The 20683-nt window shown below is 40.2% G+C and overlaps 2 protein-coding genes across 4 annotated transcripts; one reads left to right on the top strand and one right to left on the bottom strand.

Annotated features, from left to right (window-relative positions):
* The first annotated feature begins 1297 nt into the window (after positions 1 to 1297).
* pold1 (polymerase (DNA directed), delta 1, catalytic subunit) lies at positions 1298 to 12007 on the top strand. Of its 2 annotated transcripts, none has more exons than XM_079177004.1 (27): positions 1298 to 1425; positions 1924 to 2112; positions 2578 to 2691; positions 2841 to 2981; positions 3225 to 3350; positions 3576 to 3744; positions 4478 to 4592; positions 4744 to 4873; positions 5002 to 5168; positions 5299 to 5403; positions 5522 to 5662; positions 5808 to 5918; positions 6089 to 6280; positions 6370 to 6458; positions 6566 to 6682; positions 6945 to 7058; positions 7329 to 7476; positions 8457 to 8552; positions 8743 to 8880; positions 9074 to 9249; positions 9761 to 9913; positions 10010 to 10112; positions 10254 to 10386; positions 10822 to 10935; positions 11074 to 11126; positions 11518 to 11615; positions 11719 to 12007. In XM_079177004.1, the coding sequence occupies exons 2-27, from the start codon at positions 1926 to 1928 to the stop codon at positions 11804 to 11806; spliced, it is 3318 nt and encodes a 1105-aa protein (XP_079033130.1). In that variant the 5' UTR covers positions 1298 to 1425; positions 1924 to 1925; the 3' UTR covers positions 11807 to 12007. The 2 variants fall into 2 exon arrangements, with proteins under 2 accessions (XP_079033130.1, XP_079033131.1); XM_079177005.1 differs by having other exon boundaries at positions 1352 to 1525.
* A 1446-nt stretch (positions 12008 to 13453) lies between these two features.
* On the bottom strand, positions 13454 to 18139 carry LOC306709104 (GTPase KRas). Of its 2 annotated transcripts, none has more exons than XM_079177136.1 (5): positions 17859 to 18139; positions 17517 to 17629; positions 16472 to 16650; positions 15355 to 15514; positions 13454 to 15234 (listed from the first exon to the last, which is right to left on the bottom strand). In XM_079177136.1, exons 2-5 carry the CDS (start codon positions 17625 to 17627, stop codon positions 15121 to 15123), a joined length of 564 nt encoding a protein of 187 aa, XP_079033262.1. In that variant the 5' UTR covers positions 17628 to 17629; positions 17859 to 18139; the 3' UTR covers positions 13454 to 15120. The 2 variants fall into 2 exon arrangements, with proteins under 2 accessions (XP_079033262.1, XP_079033263.1); XM_079177137.1 differs by having other exon boundaries at positions 18072 to 18123.
* Positions 18140 to 20683: the final 2544 nt, after the last annotated feature.

The raw sequence follows: 20683 nt of genomic DNA, 5'->3' as shown, positions 1-20683 counted from the left end.
GGTGAATGTGGGCAGAGTGGAGGATGGAGGGGCATGATTCAAATCACCAGAGATAAGGAGTGCATTCAAGTGTTGTGTCTGCAACCTGCTTGTCACTGAGTGGATGACGTCACAGGCTGCCTCAGCGTGAGCAGAGGGGAAAATATACGCAGATATCACGATAACATGCAAGAATTTCCTTGGTAGATAAGAGTAATTAACTGAGACTGATTTCAGCAAAGATCTGCACGGCTGAGGTGTCACTGAGCATGGCACTACCCTCCTGCCAGCTGCAGAGATGTTGACTTGTGACCTCTGACTGTGTGTGCTTATCTGTGTCTGGAGGGCGTGAAGGAAAGCCCCAGCATCTTTCAGGGATATGGGTCCTGTGTTTTTATTTATAAAGCCCTGCTCACTATTTATCATTTTTAGTTGAGTTTAAAGTAAATAACCATGACACTAAATCATATAGGTTAGCTACAAAAGAAAAGAAAAAACTGATTTTCTTAATATGTGATAAAACACCTGAAAATATAGTGAAAAATGTATAGAGTGCAAAGTCAGGGCATCTTGTTTTATCTGACCAAAGACAAAGATATTGCCTGCCTTCATATCTGTGAAAAATAAAACACAATTGCACAATATACACTTAAACCCATATAATAATGATTATTACTTCACAAATAATTTATATAAGAGGGCACATTAGAAGTACAGGGGATTCTATTGAGTACACTATCAATAATAAAACATCATAAGGAAGTAATGAAGGCAGACCCTTCTAATATACAGTCTATGAGGCAAACCTAAAACATAAATTGTTTGTTAAGCAATTGCCTCCTTCTTTTGAGTGTATACTTCCATGCATTAAATACAATACACAATATGAAAAAAACGGCCTTTATGTTGTGTAAATTTGATGAAGTAGATAGATAGATAGATACTTTATTAATCCTGCAAGGGGAAATTTGTTCGCTACAGCAGCATTATGATACAGGTAAGCAATCAAAGTAACAGAATAGGAAAAAAATAATTTTAAATGCACAATATATACAATACAAATAACAGAGTAAACAATATTAAATATAAAAAAATGCACGATATATACAATGAAATAATGAATAATATTAAATAAACTAACTAAAGAGTAGTGCAAAGATTTAACTAAACAACAAACAAACAACAGTGTAGCGGTGTTACGTCATTTCCTGGGAAACACACGGTCTTCCGCATCCACTAGGTAAAGACGGGCCGTGTTCAACTTCCTCATCGTTACCGCTGAGTCTCCGCCTCGACAGTGACGTCATTGTCCGTTCCTTGATGGTTGGGCCCAGTAACACGGCGGAAATTTTCCGCGCTTTCGTGGGTGAAAGTTCACAAATTGAAAGAAGAGTGGCGGGATCTGTTGTCATCCGGGGGTCTGTTGTCGAGAAGTAACTTCGACAGGTATTTACAGCTTCGTTAGAAACGCACCAGCCGTTGGTCTTAATCCGTTGATCCTCGGGTGTCTGGACAAGTTTCACAGTGAGATTAGTCCCGTGTTTTGGTAAGATCAGCTTTGGCGCGAGACTGCGCTGTGTTTACACTGCGCTTGCTAGCTTGCTGTTTTAGTTTGTTACAAAAGAAAACACACTCCCTGAAAATAACTCCACATAAACGTCACCACTGGAATACCGAGTTTAACGTGTCTGACAGCTAACGTTAGATGTTGAATATGAAATAACCGCTTTCACACGTGCATCAGTTATCAACAGTGCACCTAACTGTGTGACTATTGTGTTGTGTGACGTTAGGAAGGTACAGCAACAGTCGTGCTAGTTACATGGCTATTGGGCTTCATTATGCATCCAGTTTATTAAATAGTGACTGCTCAGTTAAGAATTGTATTTCTTCTTTGTGATCATATTCCCTAACGTGCTCTCTGCCCCCAATGTTCTGTTAAAGGCATGGACCATAAAAGACGCAATGGTGGCCCTTATAAGGGGGCTGCGTCCCAGGCCAAACGGGGCAAAACAACTGGTGAATGGGAAGACAGTCCATCGACGTTTGAAGAGGAATTGTCCATGTTTGATGAACCCGAGATGGAGGCAGAGGAGATGGAGGGGCAGGCAGGCCATGACGTTATTCCCGTAGGTGAGTATTGCACAGAAAAGCACACAGCAAGAGATCATTGAGTTATGTTAATGACTTGCAGACCTGTTTGAAACTGTTGACAGATGTCACTTCTATACTTCACATACTGATGCATGTGGTTTTCTTTAACAAGCACAGCTACAGGGTATTTTTTTTGCAGAACCTAGCTACCTGTAGAATAATTATCATATTTATTTTACAGTGATTTTTCCTCATTTTGGGTAATTAATCAGTGTGGCTGGTAGCTCTAACATTGTAGCTCAACATGCATTGTGAATAATACAAGTGTCTGCTTAAAGTAATTCACAACTGTGGAACTAGTTAAATGTCCTTCCAGGAAAAAAAAAAACCTTACTGTGTACGTTCAATTTCTGACAATACTTTACCAGTTCTTGGCTAAAGCTATTGAGATAACAAAACAATGCACTTTGTTTTTATGTCTGTCTCACTACCTTGTTTCCTCAGGTGACCTCTTCTCAGCAGACATTAACCCTCGTTGGCGGCGGCCTGACGCCCCGTCACTGGACCCATCGTCGGATACGTTGGTGTTTCAGCAGCTTGATCTTGACTATTATTTAGGTAATTATCAAAGATAGCTTATAATTCTCTTTGCTCCTTTTGTTGTTTTGATCTAGATGAGAGTGTAGAATATATCCACCGGCTGAAGTGCTGTTGCTGTAGGTGAGAAGAAACGGTATGCAACTTGTTTCCACTTTTGTGTTTTGCAGGTGCAACGGTGGCTGGCATGCCTGGTCAGGTACAAGGAAAAGTCCCAATCATTCGGATGTTTGGGGTGACAGACAGTGGCCACAGTGTGTGTTGCCACATCCACGGTTTTAACCCTTACTTCTATGTTCCGGCACCAAGTGGTGAGTACTGTCATTATTTTGGTAATACATAAAGTATGTGAATATGAACACTCTGTATTTGTATGACACATTTCCTCAGTACAATAGCTTTCAGTCAGTTACTATTAAAAAGTCTCCGTAGAACACCTTTCTGTCATTTGGGCGTGTCACCTTTCAGAATGATTTCAGCTTTTGGTGGCTAAAATGATGAAGTCTTAATAATCTTGCAATGTTTCTCTTTTGTCTGCTTCCTTTTTTAAAAAGGTTTCACATCTGATTACCTGAGTGAATTTAAAAGAGAGCTGAACTCTGTTGTCCTGAAGGACATGCGATCCAATAAGGACAACATCTCTGTCACAGTGTTGGCTGTAGACATCACCCGCAAAGAGAGTGAGTACAACTGCTGTTCAACTGCTAATGTGCATTTGTTATTCACTAAATATAGTTTGTGTAAATTAATTCTTTAACGCTCACAAGGATGTTCTTTGAACCAAGAAGGCTGATCCTAGTTTCCAAACATTTGATAAGAAATGTACTTGCAATGTGTTAAAGTTAAGGTACAAAGCTTTCATCATCATTCTTGAAGTTAAAGTTCTTATTTTCCTTTTTCTGCAGACATGTATGGTTACCATGGGAAACGCACTCTGGATTTTTTGCGGATAACCATGGCGATGCCTCGTCTCATCGCCCCGGCAAAGAGACTGCTGGAGCAGGGCTTCAAGTTCGGACCGTTCCCCATCCAGGGTTACCAAGCCTATGAGGCCAACATAGACTTTGAGATAAGGTGTGTGTGTGTGTGTGTGTGTGCTGTATAAAAATGGTAAAGGTGAAATGATAACTTAGCAGTGATATGGAAGCACGAATCTTGATTTCTACAAATTCTTATTTGTGAATGGACCATTTTCATACAATGCAGACATGAAAGTCATGGAATTTGATTTGATCATTTAAACATTGCTTGTGTGCTCATAACTCACACAATGAGCACAGAAGAAAAAGCAACAGTTAAGAGACGGTCATCATCAAGTCACCTGCATAAGACTGCAAACGTGCCACACTGACAACTTTCTGGCTTCTTGTCTGTGCAGAACGCGAGCTTAATGCAACCTGTGGTGCCTGTAAAATAACCAAAGAAAACAAAAACATGGAAATATGTTTATATGTCCATTTAGTTATAAGCCGTATGTACCTCAGCATATACTGATATCAAGATTTCGTTTGTATATTCTCGAGTTAAAAATTATGTTCGCACTGTCTGGTGTTTTTGCTTTTGTCAGGCTAAACAAGATATTTGTAGCTTTTAGTCCTCTGAATAATTTTGTAGCCATATTCTCATACCAGTGGGTTATAATATTCATGTTTAAATGCAAGCATTCCATTGAAATTTAACACATTTTAGACTTAAACGTTACGTCTGGGGAACTTGTTGCAGCTAAAGATTCTCACAGAACAACTGATGAGTAAAAGCAACACTAAAGCTGTATTTTTCAGCTGAATGAGCCTCGCTGTGTTTTCAGGTTTATGGTGGACAGTGGTGTGGTGGGATGCTGCTGGATTGAACTTTCCAAAAGCAAGTACAGAGTGCGTGAAGAGAAGAGCATGGAGGCCACAGATTCTCGGTACCCAGGCAAGGTAGGTCTGGTTCACACTTCCGTAGAACAAATGTCTGTGACTACTTGGGTCAGCAGTTCACTTCCCCCTGAGTGGCTTCATATAAACACTGTTCAGTCAGACTTTTACTAACGGCGCTCATGCACCGTCTCCCACTGTTTTTGTCCTTCAGGTTTCCTTGTGTCAGTATGAGGTGGATGTGGGATGGACAGATTTGATAAGTCACCCTGCAGAGGGAGACTGGCAGAGGATTGCACCACTCAGGGTGCTCAGCTTTGACATTGAGTGTGCAGGAAGAAAAGGTGGGTTCCTTTCTTTCTCTTTGTCATTCTCATTAAACCCCATACATATTATTACCCCATACTTTTTGACATACTTGATGAAAAGCAAATGCAGAGTTTGACTCTGGTGTCAACTCCTTTCCTTCCAGGAATCTTCCCAGAAGCAGACAAGGACCCTGTGATTCAGATAGCGTCGATGGTGCAGCGGCAGGGCGAGGCGGAGCCCTTCATTCGCACCGTGTTCACTCTCCAGTCCTGTGCCAGCATTGTGGGCTCACAGATATTTTGCTTTACACAGGAGAAACAGCTACTGCAGGTATACACACTCGCGTCAGTAAGGCATTGAAACACACGAGTATTCTGACATGTTTTCCTCCTTTCTCTTTTCTAATTTCTGTTCATCTTCTATCACATCATTGAGTTTCTGTTTACGTTTCTGTGAGCAGAGCTGGGCGGAGTTTTTGAGGACTGTGGACCCAGACATCATCACTGGATACAACATCCAAAACTTTGACTTTCCCTACTTGCTCAACAGGGCAGCTGCTTTAAAGGTTAGATGGAGCCCCATTTCTCTACCCCTTCCATGCAATGCCAAGGCCTAAAAATACCAGATTACGAGTAATGTTTCTGTCCCCCCCCCTTTAATAAAACATGCTCTTTTGTGTTCAGGTAAATTTCTTTCCCTACCTCGGCCGAGTGCGAGGCATTAAGTCAGTCTTGCGAGACCTAAACTTCCAGAGCAAGCAGATGGGCCGCAGAGAGAACAAGATCATTAACATGGAGGGCCGGGTTCAGTTTGATCTACTGCAGGTCAGCTTCATCTGCAGCAACAGCAATCATACCTTTACCAATATATAAAGTTACTACACAGTTAGTATGTCTTGCACTGCTTGGGTAAGAATGTTTTTTAGAAAAAGACTCTGCACACGGTCTTATTTGTGTGTTTCTCTCTCAGGTTCTCTTCAGGGACTATAAACTGCGTTCGTACACGCTGAACGCTGTGAGTTTCCACTTCCTGCAAGAACAGAAAGAGGATGTGCAGCACTCCATCATCACTGATCTGCAGGTAACGCCCAAACTAGTAACCTTGTTGTATCTGGATAAGAGCAGATGTATGGATACTTTTTCTCTTAGGACATCACACATCTAAAAAATGATTTAAGCTTAAAAAACTGACCTAGAGTTGTTGCTGCTTTTTCTACATCTATCCTTCTCTCCTGTTTTCCTCCATCACAGAATGGAAACGAACAGACTCGTCGACGGTTGGCCGTCTACTGCCTCAAAGACGCCTACCTCCCGCTGCGCTTGCTGCAGAAGCTGATGTGTGTGATTAACTACATGGAGATGGCCAGAGTGACCGGTGTGCCTCTCACCTACCTGCTCTCAAGAGGACAGCAGATCAAAGTCGTCTCTCAGCTTCTGCGACAGGTAACAAAGACAAACACATGGGACCAATGCTTGTGCATGTATACAGATTTAAGGGTGTAAACTGTAAGTGTCTGTCTGTACATGTTAAGGCCATGAAACAGGACCTGGTCATGCCTGTTGTAAAGATAGAAGGAGGAGAAGACTACACTGGAGCAACTGTCATTGAGCCAGAGAAAGGGTATGTACATCCGTTTGTGTGAGTGTATGACTCCTCTCTGCTCTTGATGGTTTGGTACGTGCAATCTTCTTATATACCTTTCCATCGCCACCTTCTACACTGTTTAGGTATTACAGCATACCTATTGCCACCCTGGATTTCTCCTCCTTGTATCCGTCCATCATGATGGCTCACAATCTGTGCTACACCACCCTGCTGCAGAAGGGCTCACCGGAGAGACAGAGGTGAGCAGTGTTTTTATACAGTCCACAAGAAATTAGCTTTTGTTTTGTAAGTCTGCTAGTTCCTCCTTTTAGACAGGTGAAACAAATCAATGGGATTTGCGATATATGTTAAACCAGCCCGAGTTGCATATAGACACGATGTATTGATTGTTCATTGATTTGTTCTTTCTTAATGGCCTATTAAGCATGTATAACACATACATGTTTTTATGTTTAGTATCAACACAATGAGCTAATATCTGAAGCTGTTGTATGTATTCAGCCTCTCACCAGAGGATTTCATCAAGACTCCGACTGGCGATATGTTTGTGAAGAGCTCTGTAAGGAAAGGACTTCTACCTGAGATCCTGGAGAACCTGCTTTCTGCCAGGAAGAGGTTTGAATTATTCAAATGCTTCACAAAATCAAACTGTCCTGAACTATAGTGAGAATTTAGCAACTCCGTAGACTGCTTCAGTCCCACTGTACCTTTTTAAAATGTATATTTACTGCTAAGCCTGGTAACCTTTTATCCCCTGATTCACAACTAGTGTTTCATGTGTTTCCTCTTGTTGTGATAATGTTCAGTTCACTCTGGAAAAATATAAAATGTGTGTACCAGTCAGAAGTGTCTTCCTTCTCAGCTTATCCCAATGTTGGTCCACAGGGCCAAAACGGAGCTAAAGAAGGAGACTGACCCGTTCAAGAGGCAGGTGCTGGACGGCCGACAGCTGGCCCTCAAAATCAGCGCAAACTCCGTCTATGGCTTCACTGGTGCTCAGGTGGGCAAGCTGCCCTGCTTAGAGATCTCACAGGTGAGCACTTGACTCTGGGTCTCATACTAATGTTAAGTCCAACTGAATTCACATTGTATTTTTCATCTGGAAAAGCATGAATATCTACTCTGTAAATCACTGTGTTAACCTTTGAGGAAAAATGTATATTTGATATTTCTTTGGTTTCGCTATGGCGGCCTGTTTGACATTAATTCTACGTGATACCTTTAGGTATAGGTTTACGTATATGGATACCATATTTCGATACAGCCAGTCAACATCAGTGATCTATTTTAGGCAAAGCAGACAGTCACACGGCATCTGGCAACATAACACAAGAGCCACAGACTCTGAACAACAAACCAGATAAGCTCTCCTGCTCGTCTCATTCTTATCTAAGTAACAAACATGAACACATGTCCTTCATGTGAGCTTGTTGAATGAGCGACCACACACACAAACATTCACAAGGGAAAAGAGCACTGCTATCATACTCTGCTGCAGCACATAAAACGGCATGTAAACAAACCTGCAAATGTCACTTGCTGGTCGGTCATTACTCTTAAATACCACGAACAACAAGCTGTCTCTTAACATATCTAATGTTTACAATTCCAGCCCAATGCAACTGTTTTTCATTTATGCTAAGTACTGTTGTCCCCATTTGACTTGCTGTCACTCTTCTCACAGTTTTGCACAGATGTGAAGTCAGAGAACAGACGATAAACAGAGATGTAGAGCAAAGATTAGAGTTTAGATAGAAACCACAGAACAGGGGTAAAAAGAGACCTACTGTTCGTGTAAAGATGAACCACAACAGGCTGTTTTGTGGAAGGATGATTTACTTACAGGTAGCTGAGAAGATAACTGCTGCATTCTTCATGAGCAGTTTTGGGATAAAACATTGAAAGTTACGGCCTGTAATGTGTCTGACGACGTTCGTCCATGAAAGCTTATTCCAACTCTGCAGATAATTAAATGCTAAACTTCTTTAAAACTGTCCTTCTTTTCTCGTCTAGAGTGTCACAGGTTTTGGAAGACAGATGATTGAACAAACAAAACAACTGGTGGAGTCCAAGTACACCATTTCCAATGGTTACCCAGGTGATGCCAAGGTGAGGAATACATGCGTCAGTTCTGACCCAAACTCTTCTTCTTTTTTTTAATGGTTAACATCAGCTTTTTATTTTTAAGAAATACTGTTATGGAGTTTTGAGCGGACTGTAGGACCTACTGTCTGATGTTTTCAATGGACCTACTTTGTGTGCGTGTTTACATTTTATTTTTGTTTATAATCTTTTAAAGGTTATTTATGGGGACACAGATTCCGTCATGGTTAAGCTTGGAGTTGCCACAGTGAGGGAGGCAATGGATATTGGCAAGGAGGCAGCAGAGTGGATATCGACCCATTTCACACCGCCCATCAAGCTGGAGTTTGAGAAGGTACCGTTTCCGTCAAAAAGCACTTGTTCTAGTAATTTCAAGATCTGTGGAAGTTGTTGATTGAGCACTTCTGGCCCGAGTGCATCTTTGAGAATCGGAAACTGTTTCAACATGTAAGAGATAAGATTTGGGAGCACAGGAGAGATGGAGTATCCTCTCAGCTAATGAGAGCTTCTATTTGTCACTTCCACAGGTGTACTACCCGTACCTGCTGATCAACAAGAAGCGTTACGCAGGCCTCTATTTCTCTGGCAGCGCAGACACGCATGAGAAGATGGACTGTAAAGGCATTGAAACTGTCCGAAGAGACAATTGCCCTCTGGTTGCTAACCTCATCAACACCTGTCTGCAGAGAATCCTCATAGACAGGTACACACACACACACACACACACACACACACACACACACACACACACACACACACACACACACACACACACACACACACACACACACACACACACACACACACACACACACACACACACACACACACACACACACACATATATTCTGTACATAATGCATTATCAGTTCATTTTGGTTCAATGGTAGCTTCATACTTTAAAAAAAAATGTAATTCATACATATTTAATAACAATCTATTATTAATCGTGTGATGTAAAATTGTAACGTATATCATAGAAATGGGGTAAAATATGAGGAAAAGTTTAGAAAAATCATTGGTAAAAAAATCTTTATACTACGTCACCTGTCCTGGCTCACGATTATGTGAAATGCATACTGTAAGAAGTGATTGCGTGGGTTACATACGAATTATAGTGCATTACGCTTCGTAGATATTGTGTGAGAACAGCCTGCACAATGAGCCGTTAATTTGTTATGAAAATAATCACAGCCGATGGTATGTTTCGTCAGGGATCCCCAGGGTGCTGTGGCTCATGCTAAAGAAGTGATCTCGGACCTACTGTGCAACCGCATCGACATTAGTCAGCTCGTCATCACCAAGGAGCTAACGCGCACTGCCCAGGAGTACGCTGGCAAACAGGCGCACGTGGAGCTGGCTCAGAGGTCTGCTCATTTCAAATAATACTCCAAGGAGGGTGGGGGTGGGGGTGGGGGTGTGAGATATGGGGGAACTGACCCATTAATACGGATGTTTTACAGGATGAGGAAAAGAGATGCTGGCAGTGCCCCAAACCTGGGAGACCGAGTTCCATACGTCATCATTAAGGCTGCAAAGGGTGTAGCAGCATACATGAAGTCAGAGGTGTAAAGTGTTGTCCTTCATTGTCTAAATAACTTGGTTTAATTTGTGTACCCCCCCCCCCCCCCCCCCCCCCCCCCCCCCCCCTTTTCTTGTAATGTTTAATCTCCATGATAATCGTGATTCTTCCGCATGTGATTTCAGGACCCGATCTTTGTGCTGGAGAACAACATTCCCATCGACACACAATACTACCTGGAGCAGCAGCTGTCCAAGCCCCTGCTGAGAATATTTGAGCCTATCCTGGGAGAGAGCAAGGCAGAAAACGTCCTGCTCAGTAAGTCTTCAAACACACACGCATTGTAGTCTTTGTAAAAACTAGTCCCACATTTTTACAATTAAGGCAATAAGCTGACACTAATTGTTTCCTCAATTATATATTTGCGTTTTAGTGAAATTATCTGATTTTCTTTTTTTTTTGATGCGACTTTTTGTGTTGGTCATTATTCGTGACATTTTAAAGTGTAACTTAAAATAATGTTACAGTTTTATAATCTGTAGATTGATCATGTGCAGACATCTAATGGGTGATGTATAACCTTGCCAGCATTATAACAACCAAAGCTGCACAGGTTTCATAAAGAAACTCATAAAATACTCTTGTGTCCCAAAAGAAGTAATATAGATATGCTCGGTAAATAAACGACACTGAGCATGAATTATCTTTCCAAGTTTTAAAAACGTAATGTTTTAATTCTCTGGTGTCTTTCAGAGGGCGACCACACGCGCTGTAAGACTGTGTTGACCTCGAAGATCGGGGGCCTCATGGCGTTTGCTCAGAAGAGGAGCACCTGTATCGGCTGCAAAGCTGTGCTCAAGACGGATGGTGTGTGATCAGAATTTCTTTCTACTTTGTTTTCCTCTTTCTTTTATCCGTAGGTGAGGCTTTATTGAAGCGTCTTTTGGGTGGGAGCGACGATAAAAAACTTTGTTTGTGTAACTTCTAACGTGTGTGTCATTGCAGCGGCTGTGTGTGATTTCTGTAAGAGGAAGGAGTCTGAACTGTATCAAAAAGAGGTAGGCAAGATGACTTTATACTTTAATATGTTGATTTTCTTCATTAAAAGGGTTTATTTAAATAAAGTCACAGCTCTGACTATATTAGAAGATGTAATGTCTCATGTTCTATCAATGGTTGTCTGTTTATCATAAGACTCCTCAGAGCTCAGGGAATTCATTAAAATGAATTTGAAATATAATATATTGAAGTAGATTAAGCAGAACGCCTATTTTAATATGAAATTTAATTTCGTTACTTTTTACGTTGATTATTTTGGCTGCTGTAGACTCGTCTGCTGTTCGAGAAAAGCACAATTTATTTAAGAATTAAGGGGTTAATATCTGAAAGCAAACGTAACTTTGCCCGTCATGTCCGATGAGTTTCTAACATTACGCTTTTGAATTGCAGATCTTTCACCTAAGCACTCTGGAGGAGCGTTTCTCTCGCTTGTGGACTCAGTGTCAGCGTTGTCAGGGCTCCCTACATGAGGATGTGCTCTGTACCAGGTACATGTACAGTACATCATATGCATATATTTACTGTAACTGTGTTAACTGCAGTATTATGCCTGAGTACTCGGTAACACTGTCCCTCCTGACTCCTCTGCAGTCGGGATTGTCCCATCTTTTACATGAGGAAGAAGGTTCAGAAAGACTTGGATGACCAGAGCATTCTGGTGAATCGTTTTGGATGGTGAGAGGCGCACACACTCCTTCCTCGTGTGCCTCCTTTCAGATGACCAAGGACTCGTATGGTCTCGCTGTATTTTTTTGTATTTTCAGATGTATTTTGGTGCTTGTAAAAATGCTTGTATATCACAATATTTCTATGTTTTCTAATATGAATAGAATGACGTTATGTAGTTCTCTTTTGTAAAATAAAATCAAAAAGCAATGTATCCCTTTTCGGTTGTCATGTATGATCATTACAATCACTGCGAAAATTAGAAATGACAAAATTGACAGGATAAAGAACCACACTGCTGTTGAACACACCAGACAGTAAATGTATATGTGACATGTACTGTATGCGAAGAGGTTTAAGGTGTATAGTAACTATACACTCCACAATAGTTGAGAGTTCAAGTGTTCAACAGTTTTATTAAGCAGTCCCTAAGCCTGGTGATTTGGGTCCCTGATCATCCGGTTGGTCGTGTTCTGACACCACTGGGTGTAGAAGTCCTCCATAGATGGCAGCTCCGCCCCGGTGATGTGATGAGCAGTGTTCACCACCCTTTGTAGAGCCTTACGGTTTAGGGGGTTATAACTGCCATACCGGGCTGTGATGCAGCCGGCCAGGATCCTCTCGATGGAGCACCTGAGAAGTTGAAGAGTATCCTGTAGTCCATGATAAGAGCCATTGCATTCCTGTCTTGAGTTCTTGGTTGGTTGATGTAGTCATAGTATAGTATGTCATAAAAGTAATAGAAAGTTATTAAAACATTCATAATTTAATATATCATAAGCGTGTTGAGAAAAGTCATAAAAACGTCAGTGTCACGGTCTTGGTTGTTGTTTAGTTGGTTTCCTGTTTTATTTTGAATTTCCCTGCCTCTTGTGTCCACTTCACTTCCTGCCTTTGTATGTTTTCTCGCCTGTTTGTCTGCCCCGCCCCTGATTGAATCCTCCTAATCACCTGCAGCTCCCAGTATATTTAAACCCTGTGTGTCCCGTCTCAGTGTCAGTGTGTCTGTTGTGCTACCTGCTTTGCTCCCTGTTTTGATCTAAAGTGATTCCTGGTATGTTCCCTGCTCTTCTCTTCCGTGTTCCCTGTTAACATTTTATTATTAATTAAAATCACTGTTATTCAGCTATTGCCGTAAACCCTGACACATAGTATAGCATGTCAAAAAAAGTCCATAAAGTCATAGTATAGTATGTTGAAAAAAGTTATTAAAAAGTAATAGTATATCATGTCCAAAAAGTCATATTACATTTTCCAAAAAAAGTCATGAAAATGTCAAAAAATCATAAAAACACTGTTGAAAAAAAGTCATAAAAACTTCATGGTACATATAGCATGTAAAAAAAAGTCACGGTATAAAATGTCATAAAATGTTAACAAATCAGTTTACTACGTCTAAGAGTTATAAAAAGGCATTTTACAATGGGTCATAGAAAAAGTCATAGTATGTTGTAAAAATATAATAAAAGAATCACAGTATAGTACTTAATAAAGAATTCTTATAAAATGTCACTTTAGTATGTCACAGGATGTGCTCTCTACCAGATACACAGCACATTTGAACATAGTTGCTCTCTGAGACGTTCTTCTCGTGCCCTGCATCTCATCTTGAAAACATCTTCCATGTAAAGATCCCCGTTGGATAAAACAAAACAAGACATAAAAGCTGAAGACATTTAATTGTTCATGACAGCAGAGTGCATTAAAGATGTTACATAGCTGTCAGTGAGAGACTTGTTAAAGGTTTTCAACATTTCTTAACAATGGAACTGAATTAAGTCCTGATAAAGAAACAGACATTTGGAAGCTGCTGGTTTAACAACATCGCAAAGTAGGAACTCTTCATGGATGGGTTCACCTCTGTTAGCAGGAAGCAATTGAAGTTAGTTAACTTTTATATCATTTTAGTAAATACGTGGACAAAAGTTTCTTAATGCAGAGGTTAATAAATTGGGTGACGTCATCTGTAATGCTACAAAAATATAAATTTCATCCACAACATTGAGGGTGACAGTAATTATGAAAGAAGACAAACACTGCTATAAAAAAAAAAACTGATGCCCTAATATCCTTATCATCAAGCATTATCAGATAACATGAGTCTGAGCTCTAGAGATTTCCCGGGTAGTCAAACACTGGTTTCAGCATCAGTGGCGTTTAAATATTGAATTTAATACCACCAACAACACTGTGACATACATAAAACCTGCATTAAAAGGCGGCCTTTGGAATACAGTGTGAGTGTGTGGAACAAACAGCAGGGCTGACACTTCAAACAGCAGGTCAATGATGGACAAAGGCATCAGAGCTCAGTCAAGCATTTGACAGAGCACTCAGGAATATGGTGTTTTATCAGAACCTGAGGAATAACAGACCGAGTAAACTTTTTGAATGGTACCAACTAATCCTTAATTTTTACCATTAAACACATAACAGGAAATGATAAAGTGCACCTCGGAGTCTCCAACACAATTTTGAGGCTTTGTTACTGCGGTGATCCTATCCTGTTACAGCATTTTCATTCGCATATGGTGAGAGAAGAAGAAGAAGAAGAAGAAGAAGAAGAAGAAAGATGTTGCTGTTGTGTGTCAAGCAACAGAGGACACAATCACCTATGAAAAACATCAGGGTTACATTAGACAGATGTTTTCAAACTTCCAAAAAGTTTTAACCAATCACCTGAAAGCAAAATGTTTTCGCATTAAAAACAGTATCCTAGAAAATGTGACACCGTTTCTTGTTGTTTCTCTTATTATTAGGGGGGGATAAGATATGAACCAAGCATCACAAATATCACCTCTCTAAATAACGCTAGAACAATTTAGAAGATCTGGACTGAGTGTGTCACCCGATGTGACCGTACAAAGTGCAGTGACGCACCACCATGGACCCCTGACCGCTGAACAGTCAACAGGAATGGTTTGTAACACTGGCGTGACTCTAAACAGTAAAAGAGTACCGTCTTTACAGACAAATGCAATATTTCTACCACAGACTCGGGAAATAAGTTTGCACAAATGCTAACCTTAACCAATAAGAAGAAAAAAGAACTAATCTAAACTTGTAGTCGTTTGGTCGACAAACAAAAGAACAAAAAGAGACTTCACAGCGTTTAGCAGACGCTGCATATCTTGTGGTGACATAGTGTAAGGTGGAAACTGTGACGGCAGTATAAAATGGATTTAGATACTTCTGCTGCCCTGTCCGGAGCTGTGCTGGACGTCTCCAACGTGACAGAGGAGACAAGAGAGTGTGAGGGCGAGCGTGAAACAAGTGCTGTTAGGGATGAGCTGATGTGTGTGTGTGTGTGTGCGTGTGTGTGCTTGGCTATAGTATTATGCAACGTCTCTGAGTCTTCTTCTTGCTCTTCTTGTTGCTGCGGTTGGTCTCCTTATATCTTCTAATCTCCCGTACTAGTGAATAAAAAGCTTCCTCTACACCCTGCAACACAGAGACAGAAACACATCGACATTGACTTGCAGATGTCTTAATTACTCAGACAAAGGCTCACGCTGGCATCTTTGCAAAATGAATACAAGAGTGACCGTCTTTCCTAAGTACCTGTCTGGTTTTGGCAGAGGTCTCGACAAACGGTACTCCGTAGCTTCTAGCCAGCTCCTGGGCCTGCCGTGACTCCACCGTGCGGGTACTCAGGTCGCTCTTATTCCCCACCAGGACCATGGGAACACTGTCACTGTCCTTCACCCTGTTGATCTGCTCTCTGAGGAGCAGACAAAAAGCAGAAGCACATAAGATACTGAGGCCACCCTACTCATATCTTTGCAACACCTAATATTTTCTTTAATATTGTTTCATGTGTTTGGATCAGTTCAAGTTCAAGTCATAGTATAGTATGTAGAAAAAGATAAAGTCATAGTAAAGAATGTCATGAAAAGGGTTATAAAAGGGTAAAGTACAACCTAAACAATCATTATATAGTGTGTCATAAAAGGTCATAGTATAGTGTTCCATAAAAACTCATAAAATAAAGTTATAGTACGTCATAAAAAACATTATTTGAAAGTCATAGTAGAGTATGTTATAACTGTTTATGAAAAGTCAGAGTACAATATGATCATTATTCATATTAGTACAGTACTTCGTACACACAGTATAGACGTATACATTGCTATCATAACTGTGTAAAACTAAATGTAACATTTACTGAACCATTATTTTTTAAATAATAAATCATACACCAGCTATAGCGTAAATCCAGCAACAAATTGGTCAAAAACGTAATGAGAAATTAAAATCCCAGTAGATAATGTATATCGTATTTAAACAGAATTTAATTGAATGGATCAGGCCAATTGTCACTGACATCAGATCCAGCTATTTGAGTGAGTATTGGCCCGATATCCAATATCGCTGCATTCTTGAGTATATTATGTCATAAAAAAACGTCATAAAGAGTCATAGTATAGTATAAAATATGAAAAGTCGTCATACAATATGCTATAAAAATGTCCTAACATAGTATAACATAGAAAGTCATAGAATAGTATGCCATCAAAGAAACTCATATTATAGTACATCATAAAAAACACAGCTGACTGACAGACTGCGTTTTAGTATTAGTCCTTTTATGACACTTTGTTTAAACTTCCAGCTGTTTTTATATTCAGAGACTCGTCACTGGCGGCGTGTAACCCCTCAACCACGAAGCCTCTTGTACCTGTACAGGTGGACGTCCTCAAAGGACTTGGTGTTGTTGATGGCAAACACGCAGAGGAAGCCCTCCCCTGTCCTCATGTACTGGTCCCGCATGGCGCTGTACTCCTCCTGACCTGCAGTGTCCAGGATGTCCAACAGGCACGTCTCTCCATCGATCACCACCTGCTTTCTGTACGAGTCCTGGAACACGGCATTGACATGATCACACGGGCGGAAAACAAAAAAGGCGTCTGCCAGGAAATCTGACACGTGATTGCATCATGAACATTCCCATGTTTTTGTTTTTTTACAGTCACACTGCTGCGTCATGCAGCAGCAACACCTTGTTGAATGAGACGTTTTGTATGAACCTGGAGGAACGTATTTAAATAGAGATTTACAAACAATTTGTGGGGATTTTTAGGCGACAATTTGAGAAAGATGAGAGATTACTCAGCAGAGTTACAAGTCTTGATTTATATTTAGTGGAAATTATTTTAAACCAATGAGGGCCAACAGGAAAGCAGTTTGATGTATTTTAAATCAACTTTTAGAAGGTTATGATCTGGGTTCTGCTGCATATTGAATACTTTTCATATACAAGTACATTTAGTTACTTATACATTGATCTTCGTTAGGTTTTCATGTACTTCTACTTGTAATGGAGTATTCTATTGCAACATTTATTTAAGCTATTTATTGTGTCATGCAAATACAAATGGCCAGCTCACGTTGACCTGTGAGATAAGGAGACTCCAACATATAAGTCAGAGAAGAACACAACTTCTTACATATAACTTTAAAAAGCAAACAAAGAACTTTAATACCAAGCTTCACAAAATGAACTGTTAAAAAGGTTATGGAAGGATCTGAGCACTTCTTTCATTAGACAGAATAACATCATATCCTGTGGATTGTGTTTGTCCCCTAACAGGGTAATAATATGACTTTAAAACTATCCAAACCTTTAAAGCCACATACGAGAGAGTAACTCACATTGATGAATGTAGTTTTTGATAGATTACGCACTAAACTTCCCGCAGGATGTCTAATGGCTCGTGTCTCACCTCGATGGTTGGGTCGTATTCATCCACGAAGTGGTTCTGGATGAGCTGGATGGTGAGGGCGCTCTTCCCCACACCTCCTGCCCCGACCACCACGAGCTTGTACTCGGTCATGCCTGCACAGGATTAAACCAACAGGTCGCCGGGATTTCACATCAGCAGAGTATCAAGTGAGCACGAAACAAATCAAAACCAGTGGGTATTGCCCTCTTCCTCCCAACACAGACATGGCGAAGAGACTGACCCAGATTTCAGGATAACGTTCCTACCCGCTGACGTTAAGTCTTCCTCATAGTTACTGAATGTGCATGAACGCTGGTGGTAGAGCTATTTAAACGTACTTACCTCGATGTAGGGTTTATAACTGTGTGTGAAATGATAGGTTTACGGAGAGATCAATGAGATTAGCTCGCTACATAACGTTAGCCTGAGACGATTTCCTTATTCAAAACACTTGTAGACAAACTTCGGGATCTGTCTGCAACTTGTTTTTCTAGCTAGCAATAGGTGTCAAAACCATTAACCGCAGATTTGAGAAGCTACTAGAACAAATCTTACTTCATTTAATGAATAAATTAAAAGCCTGAATCCGATCGAGTTCCTATTTAGTCTCCATTGTAGCTCATTGAAAGCAGCGTTTTCAGGTTAATCCCCCCCTCGTCAAACAACCAATGAAACGACGGCATACTGATAGACCTCGTAACAAACCAATCACGGTGAAGTTCCAGTTTGTAGCACCTCCCACAGCTAGCAAATCCGTCCAATCATAAAGAAGAGTAGACATAATTGGGCGTGGCCTCTCAGGCAAACTTTTTTCCTCTCCCAGAGACGTTCTTCTCAACCCTAAAGATACTGATACATTTGCATTTATATATATTTTTAAATGTAATGTGATACAGCTCTGCTCACGTATTTCTGTACACTAGTAGATATTTACTTATTGTACGTACATTTTTTGTGTTGTATTTCACAGTTGATTGTGAAATGTAAACGTATGACGCCAATACATTCCTTTTGTATTTTATTTTATTGAATATTGCAATCATACTCATGCAAATACCAGTTGAATCTGTCTCATAAAACCCGTTTCAAACTTTAAACCCACCTTCATTTCCCCATTGGACTTTTATTTTGAAATACGTTACCGGAATGGTTAGTATTGCATTGCGTCTAACTTGAGACTTGCTTGTCGCTTGGTGGAGTTTACACGAGTCCGTAGTTAGTCTTCACTGCCCTCTAGTGGTCACAGTGCGCACTACAAACCTACTTTTAACGGTCAACTAACTATTACAAATAACCACGGCAATATAATACCATTAATAAATAATAATAATAATAATAATAATAGTATTTTTGTTGCTGGTATAACAACTATTTTCTGGTGTGAAGAGCAGATCAATATTCTAGAGATGTTCACACCGGAAGTCAAGACATTATACGATTGACCTGACTTTATTTAAAATCATCAGTTTGTGTTTGCTGCCCTCTAGCGGTTAAAGTCAGAAACTACATCACTACAATTAATTTCTTAATGTAATGACATTACAATCGTTATTAATATCACATATTCAAATTTGTATGGTTAGCAGCTTGTTTATGTTGTCCCAAGTGCCCAAAAATAATAACGGGCAGGTTAAAGAGCTGTGTTTACCTCGGGAGAAAGTTTACGTGTAGCTTGAGTATAAAGATATGTGTGTTTATCGCCATCTAGCGGTTACAATGATGAACTGCAGCACTATATTTAATTCGTCAAGTTATCGTCAATACAGACATTATAGTGCTAATACTTCCGGTAAATCTTTTCAAAATAAAAATTAACTGAAGCGCTCAGAAACGATCGAACACAAAGTATTCTAAAACTATAACGGTGAGATGATTATGGAAGTCGGCAAGCTCCTAACTCCCTGGGGAACTATACAAATCCCCAGTTAGATTAGTTAGATATTTGTTTTAGAAAATCGCCTTATCTTCTTTTTTTACTTACTTTGAGTTTGAGAGAGAGAGAGAGAGAGAGAGAGAGAGAGAGAGAGAGAGAGAGAGAGAGAGAGAGAGAGACATCATGCCCCACCCTCTGGTCCCTCTTCCTCCATTTCCTTGTCTGTGACGTCCATGTTTCCCACTGAGTGCATCTGCTCTCCTATCTAATCTTTGCCTAAAATCACAGAGATAATCCTGCATCCATCTGTCCCGAGAGGGAACAGAATACTGACATTGCACCGATGATGTAAAAAAATAAAATTGAATGCATCATTATACTGTATAGGTGATAAATCTTGATGACATGATTGTGTTGAAATAGTGACCTCATCTTAAATTGCTTACCTTTTATTATACACAAGGATATCTCACATATACATCTTTTATACATAGAATATTTTCCAAATTTTTGCCTTTTTAAATATGATCGTTTCCTTTGTTATTTTTACACTGATACTCACCACACATTTCATCAAGAAGGAGGACAAAATTGGAACAGCCATGAACTTAGACTAAGAGAAACTTGATTAAAAATACACCGATACAACACTTAAAATGGAAATGTTCACAGGAATAATCATTCATGACTTTTAGATATTTCACTCGAAACAAAATTTGCCTTAATCCCTTATTTAAATAATTTATTGACATACAAACACATTTTACCATTAAACCCTGAATTGAATCAAATATTACTTTTAACATTCCAGCAGTGTATTTCTCACAAGTGAGCTCAAATCACAAGCTCTCTATGAGTTGAATGGAACTAGATTCTTGATCTGAAAAGGAGCTCTTTAAAAAAGAGAGTTGTGTTTTGGCATGACCTGAGTACACGCAGCGGGCAGAGGGTGTGTTTGTGTGTGCACGTGTTGTTTCATGTGTGTTGGCTCTATGTGCAGACGCAAAGAGTTGTACTGTGCAGCTTGTACAACACACCAGTTCCTGTCCTGTATGAGCATGTTAGTGTCCTCTCAGGAGAAGCACCTCTGGACTGTCCACTACATTACCCAGCTGTCAGTGTGTCAAGATGGAGAGGGTGCTTCTTTTAAAGGGCATGAGCTCGCTCTGTCTCCATGGGGGCTTCACAGCCATGCAAATACTAAATACTGTGCCACCACTCCCCTGCACACTGCACATGAAATGCATGATATTGGTTTACTGGGCGTGTGTTTGTGTGTAAAAGGAGGAGAGAG

This window comes from Pholis gunnellus, assembly GCF_910591455.1.
Source record: "Pholis gunnellus genome assembly, chromosome: 17".
NCBI lineage: Eukaryota > Metazoa > Chordata > Actinopteri > Perciformes > Pholidae > Pholis > Pholis gunnellus.
The sequence above is the reverse complement of the archived record's forward strand: the minus strand, read 5'-3'. Positions and strand labels throughout refer to the sequence as shown.

Coding starts and splice junctions, on each gene's coding strand:
- pold1 (XM_079177004.1), top strand. CDS start 1,926: ATGGACCATAAAAGACGCAATGGTGGCCCTTATAAGGGGGCTGCGTCC. Junction 5,169..5,298: donor AGGAGAAACAGCTACTGCAG/GTATACACACTC, acceptor TTCTGTGAGCAG/AGCTGGGCGGAGTTTTTGAG. Junction 5,663..5,807: donor TTCAGTTTGATCTACTGCAG/GTCAGCTTCATC, acceptor TTTCTCTCTCAG/GTTCTCTTCAGGGACTATAA.
- LOC306709104 (XM_079177136.1), bottom strand. CDS start 17,627: ATGACCGAGTACAAGCTCGTGGTGGTCGGGGCAGGAGGTGTGGGGAAG. Junction 16,651..17,516: donor AATACGACCCAACCATCGAG/GTGAGACACGAG, acceptor GCCGTGTTCCAG/GACTCGTACAGAAAGCAGGT. Junction 15,235..15,354: donor CCTCTGCCAAAACCAGACAG/GTACTTAGGAAA, acceptor TCTGTGTTGCAG/GGTGTAGAGGAAGCTTTTTA.